Below are 13,498 nucleotides of genomic sequence, written 5' to 3'. Positions count from 1 at the left end.
TAGAAAGTCAGTAGGTGATAAATAACAGATCCCGATAGTATTAGCAGCGCAAAAAAAAAAAAAATAGATCTATATCACACTTTTTTTTTTTTTTTTAATTTATTACCCCCCCCCAAAGTTGAAACACAGAGTAACTGGAAAAAAAAGTCTCTCAACATAGTAGTAAAATGTCTTTATTCCCTCTTAAATACACCTCTAAGACTATGAGCCTATAATTCTGGTTAAAGCTCACTTAACTGAACAGTCCTTATAGGCTTTCCTCATTTGAGAATGAACATTAAATACTGGCTTTGATACAACATCAGGAAAACAGTAGCACAGAGATTTATGACAAGCTTTTGGTTCCTCATGAAACTTGGTAGAAACCGATTCGGACCCGACCAGTGCCAGGAGGTGCTCGGGCGAAGGGCCGGAGCCGGCGGCGGCGACGTGGGCACCTTGCGTTGTGGGCTGGTTGGCCCGAAGAGCGGGAATACGCACTGTGCTGCCGGGGGCAAGGTGGTAAAACCCAGCGGAGGAAAGGAAGGAAGCAGCAGGAGAAGTGTCGGCGGCACACAAGCAGATCACCAGCACGGGCGCAGCGGGCAAGGGGCGCAAGCAGGAACTTGCCCCATTTGCCATCGGTGCCCGGCGCTGCCCGCGCCTTGGCACGCCGCCCCGCTCAGCCACTCCCCTACGACCCTGCCAGGAAACTGCTGCCGTTCAGCCCAGTTCAGGGCATCATACTCCATTTAAACTGTCTTTAAAGACGAATTTTATAGCTGTTTCCTCGCTCAAAGAAGTCCCCTGCGCAGTCCTAAACTGAGGGAAGCTCGTGCACGGGGCGCTTTGTCTCCCCCCCCACAAAAACACCCGGATCGTTGCCCCGTCTTTGGCAGATGCGGTTGGGGCCCAAGTCTCCCGTGGCACCAGTGCCTGCCCCTGCCTGCCAGCACTGCTTGGAAACACGGTGCATCTCAGCCTACAGGTGAGGCGCCAACCACGGTCACCCTCTGCCTTCTAGGAAACTGACAAACAACATTGAATTAAAGTAAAAAAAATACAGGATTTTTCCCGTTAATATGGCTAATTTCTCTTTCAACCAGCTGTCCCCTAAGCTGATGAAGTCATGGTGCAAATGAAGGGATGCCAGGCCTGGTGTGTGTGTGTATATATATATATATATATATATATATATATATATATATATATATGTATGTATATATGCCTTAAGGGGAAAGGATGAAGCTGGCTGGAGGGCCACGGCTTGTTCCTAAAACTAACTAACTAACTCCTGCATCTGCCAGGAGGCAACTGTGAAGCCCCGGGAGGGCACGACAGCTCCCAGCACCGCTGCAATGGCTTCAGGAGAGCGGTGCAGGAGAAGCCGGGAAGAAGCTGCTGCAAAAGGGCAGCTGGGGCAGAGGGAGGGTGCGGGGTCCCCATGGCCGGGCCAAAAGGCCAGGTAATGGGTTAAGGAGAGAGAGAAGCCCTGCAGGGAGCTGCTGGTCTGGCTGAAATGACAACAAAAAGCAGCTGAAGAAGGGTCTTGATGACACCCTTGAATTAACACAGCTCCTGGGCTGTGGGCGCTCCCGGCCAGCCGCCGCTTGCCGCCTCTGCCGGTGATGGGAACAGCCGGACCCAACCACCGCGTCAAGCTCTCACTTGCTTCCACTTTTCAGCCAAAAACCAGGCTGACGTTTTACTCCCCCTCTCCTCTCCAGTGTGCCAAAGTGTCTAGATGGCCCTCCCAGTTCGAGGAAAGATGTCCCCAGAAAGGAACGTGAGCACAACTGTGGACTAGATCCAGCGAAAAAGACGCTCTGCCTCCAGTGTCTTTTTACTGTCATGTAACAGGGAAAAAAAATGGTCTGTAAAAACCAGCTGCCCTCCCTCTGCTTAACTGTTGCGTAATTCAGCCAAAAGTGTTGAGAAGACAAACCAGAATATTTTAAGGGAATCTCATTTTGGACTCACCAGTCCCTGGGGCAAGCCAGGAGAGGTGATGAAATACCATCCCCCAACACCTCCTGCCAGGAGTGTACAAAAACAAATAATCTTCCCAGACACTTTCCCGACCAACATATGCGAGTCTCCAGCACTTGTCTATATTTTTCACTTACCACTTTTTCTCGCAGTTTTACCTTGCCTTCCCTGCTGCTTTAATCATGCCTTTTTCCCGCTGGCCTCCCCCTCGTTAGGGACTGCGGCATAGGAAAGAGGCAGCATCACGCGAGTGCCGTTATTGAATTTCCGCACTTGCATCCTGCCCCAGCTGGGCTATAAAAGACTGGGGCGGCCTTCCCGCTCCCTTATTAGCGGGCATGTCTAGCACCGAAGCAGAGGATATCATGTCAACATATGCTGGAAAAATCCCGCAAAAGCTGCAGGGAATGAGAGATTTCTCAGCGCCGGCTCACCTCCAGGATTGAGGGGGCTTCAGCCACAAGCACACTGCACTGCTGGCTGTTGCGAAGGACRCAGCGCACCTAGGACAACCAATAAGAGCAACCCACCAACGAGCTATCTACACACAAAAAAGAGTGTACCTGCTCCGACGGGTGCCCCCGCACGGACGCAATGCGTTCACCACAGTCAGGCCAGCAGGTTGGTCACTGGAAGTGATCGGTTTTTAGGCACCTCAAGCCGGTCTGCTGGACCAGGTGAGATCTGGCACCAGGAAGCACCCTGGCAGCAGGGCACAGCCGTCCAAAATCCAGGACTCCAAAACGGAGGCAACCTAAACCACCGGTCACTTTAGGACGCTCTGGGTGAAACCCTGGTGGTTGGCGCCCTGGTGAGATGGCCGTGGGGAGGACACACAACCTGCAAGAACCGYGGTCGCAATGGGGCACTAGCAGTGGTGCTGGCCATGGTGGGATGGGTCCGCGGCACGCAGTACTTGCACAAGGTGAAGGGCRGTCATCACGGCGAGGAGCCACTCACAGCTCGCTGGGTGTTGGACAACATGGGGAAGACCACAGCACACGAATACACYCACGCACGGCCACCACTGACCACATCTCCTAAATGTGCAGGTCCCCAAGAGCCGTGTTCCTCTTCTCAAACTTCATTTTGAGCTCAGAGACCAGGGCGCTGTGTGCGCCGCCCAGGCCTTTCTTCTTCAGCTGCTTGTTGATGAACGTGGGGGTGAGGGAGCCGGAGACGGTGGGCACATGCCAGGTTGGGGCAGCTGCTGCGGAGGTGAGGGCAGGTGGTGGTGGTGGGCTGGGGGTGGGCGGCAGCGCGGCCCCGGCCTGGGCATTGTTGTTGCTGTTCTCATTCCTGGTGTCCTCCTTGACGATGAACTTCTCAGCGGCGCTGTTGGGCCTCCTGAGCTTCAGCCACTCCATCCGGACCGTCCTGGGCGGGTGCGTCTGCCTCTTTTTTATGATCCTTCTCACCGGCATGATTTTGTTGGACCGCTTATTGCGCCAGAACATGGCGGTGGAGATCATGACCGTTATCATCACCATGATGCCCATGACGCCAGCTAGCACCCCTAAGGCTTTCATGGGGTTATCTTTAGTTTGCATCAAAAAGGCGGCCATAGGCCCTTTGTGAGGAGTCTGTAAAAGAGTACAAAGAAAACACGTGACTTACACTATGGGACAGACAGCGACCCAGAAATTTCATTTGTCCAAAATATGTAACAAGCAGGGTTGGCTAATAGAAGTTGTCTCTAAAAAAAAGTGAGAGTCAAATCACCAATTTCGTTTTGGATGATTTAGATATAGCAGCAGCCTGGGCAAACWTTGCAGTATTGTCAGATGACTGTCAAACACGAAAGCTTACAGGCGTCTTACCGCCAAATTAGGACAGATTGYGGCATATCACCATAGTATTTGTTTAAATTGCCTGAGCAAGAAAATAATTGGCGCTAGGATCTCCAGCTGCATTGTTATAATACATTTCAGAATTAATTTCCAAAGAACAATAGTGCTGAACCATTGTGTTGAAATAGAATTTTATGAATAGAAAATGATCTTTCAAAACCAGCTGTAGGTGATACAGAGATGCAGTTTATAGGACTGCTACTGAATACAGCACTGAAAAGATTTTGAGAAAACTCTGCTTTTTAAATTACATTGTACAAACAAGTAGCAGGTCTGTGCTGCATTCTGTTTTCAAGTACTCTTTTACAGACGTATCAAAACTCTTCGAGGTGGCGGATGTGAGTAGAGCTGAAGAGCTTTGTTTTTATAATAAAAGAAACAAGCACTAACATAAGCTACGTATGGCATATTAAGGACAAATGAATGACCAGTTCACTATGCAGCTGAGCACACTGTGCATCTTGAAGGTCCCCGTATAATTTTGCRGATTTTGCCCTGCGGGTGGAGCCTGGATCTTTTCACACTTTTCCAGTACATGATGGCAGAGATCACCATTGTTACAGAAATGGCGGAAAGGACGCCRCTTGTGCAAATTCCAAATATTGTCCATGGACGCATCTTGAGGCCTAAAATATAGGATTTTACCCTGGACTTGATCTGGAAATGTCAAAAATAAGAGAAATGGTCAACCCAGGCATGATTACATTTGAAAGAGGTCGGTATTTATTATAAATAGAACCAGGGAACTAGAGTAGAACATGTATGGAATAGATAGTATGTAAAATAAGGGGAGCTAAGTGTTTAAATTAGTCACAGGAGATGAGACAGTTGTAATGATGTGAAACTAAATCCAGAAACACTAAAAAAACAGAAGATAGGAAAAACTTACAAACACCTGGCTGATCAGAGACTGAGGGATAGCAGTGAGACACACAGAGCACCCCTAATGCATGGAGACTTCCTCAGAATAGGTTTCCGGAGGAGTTCATGACAAATACACACTCCTGCAACGTTACCTAGACGGACGCTAGAGTMGGGAAAGGCCGGAATATCCTTCAGAAAATGGCACCCTCCAGGAGGGAATCCTCGCCCAAACTCTGCATGTCTAACAASAGGTAGTCTATATCTTAGTTAGTGGTCTAGGCTCCCAGCATTCGGTCAATGAGGAGAAATAGGCACCTCCAGCAGACAAGCTGTCACTGGTCTGTCTTTGACAAAATAGGYGTCAAAGACAGTGACTATACAGGGAGCCTTGGGACCAGCTTGAACTTGAACATCTGGCTTTTAGATGTTTAAAGYGAGATGAGATGGCTCTCACTGCATGCCTTTAAACTAGGAGACTCATCTCCTCAGCCTCCCTCATCTCTGGAGGGAGACGACTAAGAGTACCCCACAGGATGCTTCAGAGCACCTCTCCTCATTTTTTACACAGGAGGACTAGCTACTTGCTTGAAATCAGATCCCTGAAGTCCGACAATTAAATTCATTAATGCACACCCCCTGTTGTCTTCACTTCACTTATTTATTTTCACAACCTACCTATAACACCTTTTCCAAGACCACTGCTCCCATATTCTGAATGTTTCCTATTACCAAAGAGAAATGGGCAAAGAGATGTTATTGAAATTCATGGATGACCTTACCTTACTGATAAAGACCAATCTTCACCATTTTGCTGTGCAAAGAGTTTTTCCATTATTTAATTAGCGATGGACCTGAGCTAGAAGCCCAAAGCTGAGCAGCCCACAACTTTGGGGGAGACTGGATTCAGATCAGCTTTGTTGTTCTGCATTAGATGGATTTTGTGCACTTAAATCCCATCAGATGACAGAAATTCTACCCTAGCTCACTTAACTCTGTGAGAAAGTCTGATGAATTAAGTGTCAGATAAATCCTGCTAAGTAGTACATGACCTGAGATGAGTCCATTTATTATAACTGTTGTCAAGAGCTATTCTGCAGCATGGCACTGAAGGCTAAATAGTACAGGACCAACACAAGGAGATGACATATACTTAAGAAGATGCTATRTATCAGTAGCAATTATTTGACTAGCTACTTGAAAATCATGAATAAATGGGATTAGATATAACTACCTGTCTATGTTGTCAGAGTAAAACAGTTCCAGGGATGTTTTGATGGGGAATCATATGGAGAGTTTCAGAACTCAGCTTCATTCGGTGCCACAGGTCTCACCAAGCTCAGCACCTGTTTGGAGTTTCTAGTTACAAACAGGTGATTAACATCAAAGCTAAAAACCATTAACAGGTAGATGGTTCCGCCTATACGCTAGTTACTGGGTCTGCACTATATAAAGGATGGTATTGACTCATCCTTGGATGATGAGTCTCTTGTGATGTTTGTGTAAAAGCATTAGGCATTTTGCAAGCTTACAGTGGAAAGCTTGCTGCAGGACAACCAGGAGCAGAGACTTGCAAAGTCACCCTGGAGTGGCATCATCTTAGCCAGCCTGCAGGGAGGCTTAYGGTAAGCGTGTGTGTCACTAAAAAGCTTGTCTGTGTAATTGCTGTGGCCCAGTTGATTAACACATGGCCTGGGTTGGAGAGTGTTCTGAGCATCCTGCTACAGTGAAAGTCTGGGGCATTTGGACATCTAAATTTAAGCACTTTGGCTCTAAGCCCTGYACCCTCAGCACACCTGCAAGTCTTTGTATTGGTTAGTGACAGCACATCAGAACTGGGTCACCAAATAGCACCACTTTGCTGTTATTTTTTTCTAAGAGGCATATTGCATTTTGAAGAGTGCTGATTTTTCTTGTAAACATTAAACAAGGGCAGATACACAGTGAAATGAAAGCTGGTATGAGAAGTGCTATCATCTCTCTGAGGGACAGAAACTGGAAGAAAAATTCTGTTTTAATAGCTGTCAGAGGAGTTAAAATACCACTGCTCATGAAAGATAATACTCTGATGGCTTTTTGCTGTGACTTCAGTTATAATGAAAACTGGCCCAGAGAAGAGTTGGGAACATTTAGAGGGTTTAAAGAACTGTGGCAGAAGTTTGGATATAGCTAAGCCGTTCGTATCAACTTTGAGAAAGGAAAAGTCCAAGGTGGGGACAAGAACACAATTAAAAAAAACTAAATCAACATTTTGGATTAAAAGATGTTATCAGCTGTTTTCTACCTAACACACTGCTGGATCTGGGGTCGYCCTGCTCTTGTCCTTGCAGCTGCCCCGTCCCCTACAGCAAAGCTCCTAAACCTGCCCCCTGATGGGTGCGGAGGTGCCCGGCTGCCGCCGGGGCTCAGCAGCCCGCGAGGGGCCGCCCAACACCGACACGCGCCCTTGCGCTGCCCTCAGCGCTGCAGTTCGAGGGCTCTCAGGACRCTTTTGGGCTGCGTATCCGAGGGGCAGGCGGGGGAGACCACCCCTCCGCAACACGTGGGGCTTATCCCCACCATCCTTCCCCCACAGCCGCTGCCGCCTCAAACCCTGAGTTTGCTGAAGAGGATTCCCAGGGCTCTTTTTGCTCCTGAAACGCTGACCGATTGCCGCTGCCTTTCTCTCTCCCACCGCAGCAGTTTGCAGCGTGCCGGCATCCCCCTCCTGGTAGCTCTCCAAGAGCCTTTCAGGCGCGTGGGCTTCCCTGGGCAGCTCGAGTGGGTGGCACGTCCCGGACCGGGACCTGGCAGATGCGTTCGGTTGAGCTGTTCAACCACGAGCGCCTCCAGCTAAGGCTCCCCAGCTATGTTTAGCAGCCTAAGTGAGTGGGCGAAGTGGCTGAGCAGCCAAGCTAGCACCAATCACAGACGACGCAGGCCGCGTCCCCACGAGCGTGGGGCGACGGGAGCGAAGGGACGCGCGGCAGACRCGCACTCCCCATCTGCAGTAAAACACGAGCTGCCCCCTCCGGCGCCCATCCCAAAGGGCAGCGTGTGCACGAAGGCTGCATCTACATCACTTTGCAATATGAAAATGAGCCCAGGGCAGGACTTCTTAAATTGCATAAACCTTCTCTGCCCAATTCTTCCTAACGTCCATGTAACTGTGGAGAGAGCAGGCTAACTGCCCTGCAAATGCAGCAAAGGATGTCGAGTGCCATCAGCACGCCACAATTCCCATGGCTGCGGAGCTGGTAAGGGAGAGGAGGAAAGATCCAAATTAACTCCCAGAAGATACTGTTTGTACTTTACAGTTGCAGCAATCTAAAACTAAGACTCACCAGTTACATTTACAAGTCTAAAGGAGTGGCCAAAGCTATTAAGAACCAAAGATATCACAGATTATGCTGTCTAAACATGGACTTAAACCTCAGTGAAGAGCTGTAAATAAATGCCCCCATGTCCTTGCAGAACCTCAGGGGAGCCATGAAGAGACAGGGATCCCCCTCGACCAGACCAAACTTCAGGATCAAGAGGAGGGATCAGGTATCACTGAAATCTCTGCAGGAATAGATTTTTCAGTGAGACATAATGGTAAAAAAGAGTGTTTTTCAGCATATCTTTCTTATTCTGTTGAGAAACAGAATCATTGAGCACTCAATACCAATTTCCATAAAAACAGACTCTGTTAAATTAAACAGCCCCTGGAACTTTTTATTGCTGTATTATTCCAAGAGCAAAAGGTCCTTTTGATGTGCAATACTGCTGAACTTAGCTGCAAGGCATCTATCTTGAAGGGTGCAGTCTTGTGCTAATTGCAATGGTAAATGTTAATCAGAAAATATGCCTGTTTAATTACTTGGTGTGATTAACACTGCAGGAAACCTCCAGAGGATGCCTTCAAAAAAATSCTCCTTATCCAAAATCAGTAATACAAAAATGCCCACCAAACTGCTAACTTAAACTGCAGACTGCCAGAGCACAGAGTGTTTATTTTGCTGTGATGCTCTTGGATTAAAAAAAAAGGCAAATAACTACAAGCAATGAAAGACGTAATGGAGAACAGTACAAAAACTTACGGAGGACATGGTATGAGATCAGTACTGCAGGTCCTGCTGAAGAGACCTACTCAAATGGAGAAGGAAGATGCTGTTGCTACGTCAGCTTATGTGATGGGACTTGGCACGGAGAAAAGAATGGGAAGGCGGGAATAGCTGTGTCCGAGAGGAACCCATGTCTCTGGGGCCTGGCCTGCTTCCCTTTCACACCCTGCCGGGAGTGCAGGGGCGAGGGGGCCTCCCACACCTCGTGCCAAATCGGCACCCCTGGAGAGGGAGGAAGGAGGCAGGAGGGGCACTCTGCAGGAGATGCCTCTTTATCAGGTGCTGTAGTGTCACATAAATGCTCCTGATAAGGGATGTCAGTGGGATACGAGGAGACAGAAGACAGAGCTTGTAATATATAAAGAAGCATTGGGCTCATTTTGACCAACCAACAAGAAAGCCAACTGCTGCCTGCAGGAAGAGATTTGCATCTTTGCCCACTGTGCATGTGGTCCAGAGACTGTCAGGCTAGTGATGTGTTTCTCCCTCACATTAAAGCCCATTTCTTCCTGCTGGTACACACTTAAAGGCAYGGCAAGGCAGTTACAATAAATAAAAATCATGCAAGCATGCACTGCTCACCATAAATTGCTACTTATTCTTTGGTGGATGTAAAAGTTGAATAACAGGAAACTCTCATCCCATGTGCACAGTCTTTCAAAGTCATCTTGTGTTGTCTGCTGATAATACTGCAGTTATTAAACTTGCATCCAAATTTCTATGCACTTTAAAGCATTTCTATAAAGGTGGCTCACTTCTCCCATTTCACCTAGACTGACTTGCAAAACTGGTCTGGTGTATTTCATGCTGTCCACAGCTACTTTCCACTCCCTTTTTGTAGGGGGAAAAGACTCCCCCCACCCCCAACTGAAATAAAAAAAATATCAGAAATTCAGCAGTTGGGATTTACCTTTACTCTCAGGAGTCTGCAGACCCTACTCTGCATTTAGCTCTAACAAACAGATGCAAGGAAGTCATCTCTGAACTACATTATGCTCCTATCTTTGCAATCTCTCTGACCAAGATGGCTTTTACATTTGTGGCTGTAGAATCTAGTTTCACTACAAGGATCTAGAAATACCRCGTGTTACAGATCTACCAAAAAAAGGGGTAGTGATGGCTGGCAACCTTTTGTCTGTTAACTTCAAWTCCTGAAGCATTTTTAAAGTGCTCTCAGAAATGAAGCAAAAAGTGACTTCTCTTTGATGCTGCTCGAGGATTATCCCTCATGAGGATTTTTCTAAGATACTTGCTTACCTCCTCTGTGATATCAATCTTCAGAACTGCTGTGGTACTGAAGGAGGGGGAGCCTCGGTCTTTGGCCTGCACCACCAGCGACCATATGCAGTCCTTGTTCTTTGTGATGTTGTGGATGATGTCCAGAGAACGGATGTAGGATTTCAGCTTGATCTCCCCAGTGCTTTGGTCTATATCAAATACATTGGCTGGATCTGCTTGCATGATGGAATAGTCCACAATGTTGTTGGGTTCTTCTGCATCTTGGTCTATAGCCTGATAGAGGAAGGGTACAGAACAAAGATGTTATTGTTTGTATCTTGCTTGAAGACAACACTCGAAAGGTTTCTGAGCATTCACTTCAGATAATATCCCTGCTTTGAGATTACTGGGCTGTTATTGTGTGGTCTTGGAAACAATTTTGCCTTTCCCATGCTACATTTTCTAGTGAAAAACAGCAGGACTAGAGCTCTTTTTGTATAAATGATTTCTATTTGAGATTAAAGCAGTGGAAAAACTGAATCATAACCTATCTGTAGAATGCAAATTGCCCATTACTGGGGAGTTTCCTATACAGAATGGGGACAAATATTAAGTAAATAGAGAGCAATGTGATTAGCTCCACTCTCTTCAAAGTAGAGCTACCTTAATCTTTATGCTGTGGTAGTTATTTTATGCAGCTTTAGGTGTTGTGTAATCAGGCTTGATTATATGCATTCMAATATGTGCAATGTAGGGTGGTTTGCTCCTTTGCCTGTGAATTGTTTTTTTGTTTGTTTGTTTTTTTAAAAAAACAACTCCTGTTCCACAGATCACTGTAGTGGATCACTACATACCATTCTGCAAAAGGAAGGGAAAGGAACTTGTGAGGTTGAGGTCAGTGGCATGGCAGGAAAGTCAAGTATTCAAAATTCTGTACTTTCATTTGGTCAACTTATTTGGGCTGCTTCTGATCAAAGACTGTATAATCCAGCATCCTGCAGCAGACTGTTCAAATACTGTAACTGAATTTTATCTTTTGCCTACAGAACTATATTTCTCTTCTCAGCAGTTTGTCAATACTATAATTCCATGTTTTAATCCATTTGTTACATACGTGCAAAATAAAGATCCAGAAAAAGCCAACTTTCAGCCATTCATCATGATCCCAGAGCAATAAATGGCAGAGCTGGAGGTTCTCCAAAGCACTCTGCTTTGTGACGCATGGTGTTGTGTCTCACCTCTATCTTCACTGGTGACCCGATGATCATCGTCTTTTCCTGGATGTTCTCGTTGAACTCTGGAGAGTGGTCATTGACATCTAGCACAGTGATAAACACTTCAGCCAAGCTGTACTTCCCATCTGTGTCCTCTGCCTTCACGTAGAAATTGTACTTGGAGTTCACTTCAGCATCTAACGTAGCCCAGGGCTGGGTGTAAATTATACCTGTTGATGGGTGGATTAAGAACCTGGAAAAGAAGCATGGAAAGACTTTTGGAATTCTTGGACACTTAATCTGTGTTTATAACCTGGAGTGTAGGTGGGTTCTAAATCTTGAATTTGCCCCAAAATTGGTATTCTACACCTAACTCATGGCTGACTGATGGACTGTACGCTTAGTGGTGTTCTGTGGCTTTCACTGCAAGTCAAAATAGCCATATGCACCCCCCTTAAAAAAAAAAAAAAAAAGCCTGTGCAAGCTGGAAGTCCGCAGGCCGGAGGCAGCCTTTGCTGTTTCTGTGCCCGGCTTTCCCTGCCTAACGAAGTGGCATGGAAATGGGGAGGGCTCAGAGGAGCAGGTGCATGTCCAGAACTGGAAGGATACAGCTCACTAGATCTTTGTTATTGTGTAGAGGAGAGACCAAACAGCCTTATCAAGGCAAGGCTGGGGTAAAGGAAAAGTACTTGGAGATGCCTTTCTCTCACTACTGCCTCAGCTGTGCTGAGAGCTGAACTGAGCCCCAGATGGTTTAATGTAGATGAGCTGTTCTGAGGATCTGGGCTGGGAAGTAGCTGAGATCTTTGTGCATCGTGCTGAAAACAGACCTAAAAAGTTGCCAGTTCACAAATCATTCTATCTATTTTTGGCTCGTTCCTTTAGGCTTGAAAACTAGAGAATGATCAGTGAAGCTTTTTTATTCATTGTGCATTAGCCATTTTAGCTGAATTTTTTGTTAAAGCCTATGTCCTATTGAAATGTTCAGTGTGATGGCCTTCTCCCACAGTGATTTCTTTGTGTTAAAACATTAAAGAACTGCCTATTTGTTCAGTTTATAAAGACAATGTATTAGATCATGTCCTAATAAATTAAGATTGACGGATATCCCCTCAATAGCTGAGGGAAGCATGCTGCATGTCATATTTAAGCTCTTAGCTTCTCAGAATGGATAAGAAAAATGGCTGCTCTCAAATCCCAGAAAGTGCAGGGCAAAATATCCCCCCCCAGAAATATCACTTTTCCACAGACCRGCAATGGGGTGGAGTGAATGTTCAGATTTATCTGTAGCAAGTTCAATTCTACACATTTGTAATTAATGAGACACTGTCAAGAGTGACAGGCAAAAGCTTGCATTTATAGAGAAGATACTAACACAATGCCTTTTTTAAATGGACTGTCAGCATAGGCTCCAAACAGTGGGGTTTTTAACAAATGGAAGGTTTTACATATCCTTTAATTAATGTAAAGGATAACAAAATATTTCTGTATTCCAACTGAGAGCTCAATTGAGAATGATTATAAAGAGGCACTTAATCCAGAAACATCAGCTGTTTGCATTACCCTGTTAAATACAAATACAAGTCCTGATGAAAGCCAAGATGCTGAGGTGGAAAGTACTGTCCAGCTCAGGGTAGAAGACAGTGCCTGTGCTGAGTGCCTCCTTACAGCCCAGTCCAGCCTAACCATGCAGAGAGGACTCTCTTCATCCTCATTTTAGAGATGAAGAACAGAAGTACTGAGATGTAAAGAGATTACAGCAATGTACTCCATTCCCGCTGGCAGCTTGGATGTAGGATTACTGAAGTAATGGCTATATCTTCAAAAGCTAGCACTATTCCTCTTATTCTAGTAAAACTCATCTTTTTGCCAATGTACTGATGTAGCCCCTGAGACACAAGAATCATGCTCCTAACTGAAACTCTTAAATCTGCATATGAACTGTCTGTTAGCAGATCTGGAGATCCAAGAGCCAGGAAATCAGTCCAGCTTTGGAGAGCCATGCCAGCCTGGCACAAGCAAAGGGGGGGGGGGGGAATCATACTTAAGGGGAAAAATGTCCACACAGCTTAATTTACTCATTTAACAGCATGAGAACAGTGAGTCAGAACATCCCTATAACACCAATCAGAATAAACTTACACTCACATTTTTTTCTAAATCCTTTGTCAACAACYTTTACAAGCTTCTTTGCACCAGCTGTTATATTTTAAACCTGAGAGGTCTGACTGTAAGACATGACCTTTGCCTGCTTGCCTCTACCCAGTTAGCAGCTAGCTTAAGGACTTAGTGAGAAGCTCAA

General features: G+C 46.1%; 1 protein-coding gene across 4 annotated transcripts in view; it reads right to left on the bottom strand.

Moving 5' to 3' along the window:
- Positions 1-169: 169 nt before the first annotated feature.
- The window catches only part of CDHR1 (cadherin related family member 1), a 48,418-nt gene continuing 35,089 nt past the window's right edge, over positions 170-13,498 (bottom strand). For all 4 annotated transcript variants that reach the window (XM_026080427.1, XM_026080429.1, XM_026080428.1 and 1 more), the window contains 3 exons: positions 11,221-11,449; positions 10,022-10,276; positions 170-3,551 (listed from right to left, as the gene is read on the bottom strand). In XM_026080427.1, the coding sequence (XP_025936212.1) occupies positions 3,009-3,551; positions 10,022-10,276; positions 11,221-11,449 (1,027 nt within the window). In that variant the 3' untranslated portion in view covers positions 170-3,008. The remainder of the gene's footprint in view (positions 3,552-10,021; positions 10,277-11,220; positions 11,450-13,498) is intronic.

This window comes from Apteryx rowi, unplaced genomic scaffold (assembly GCF_003343035.1).
Source record: "Apteryx rowi isolate R43461 unplaced genomic scaffold, aptRow1 scaffold_52, whole genome shotgun sequence".
Taxonomy (NCBI): domain Eukaryota; kingdom Metazoa; phylum Chordata; class Aves; order Apterygiformes; family Apterygidae; genus Apteryx; species Apteryx rowi.
This window is presented reverse-complemented; position numbering and strand designations above follow the sequence as displayed.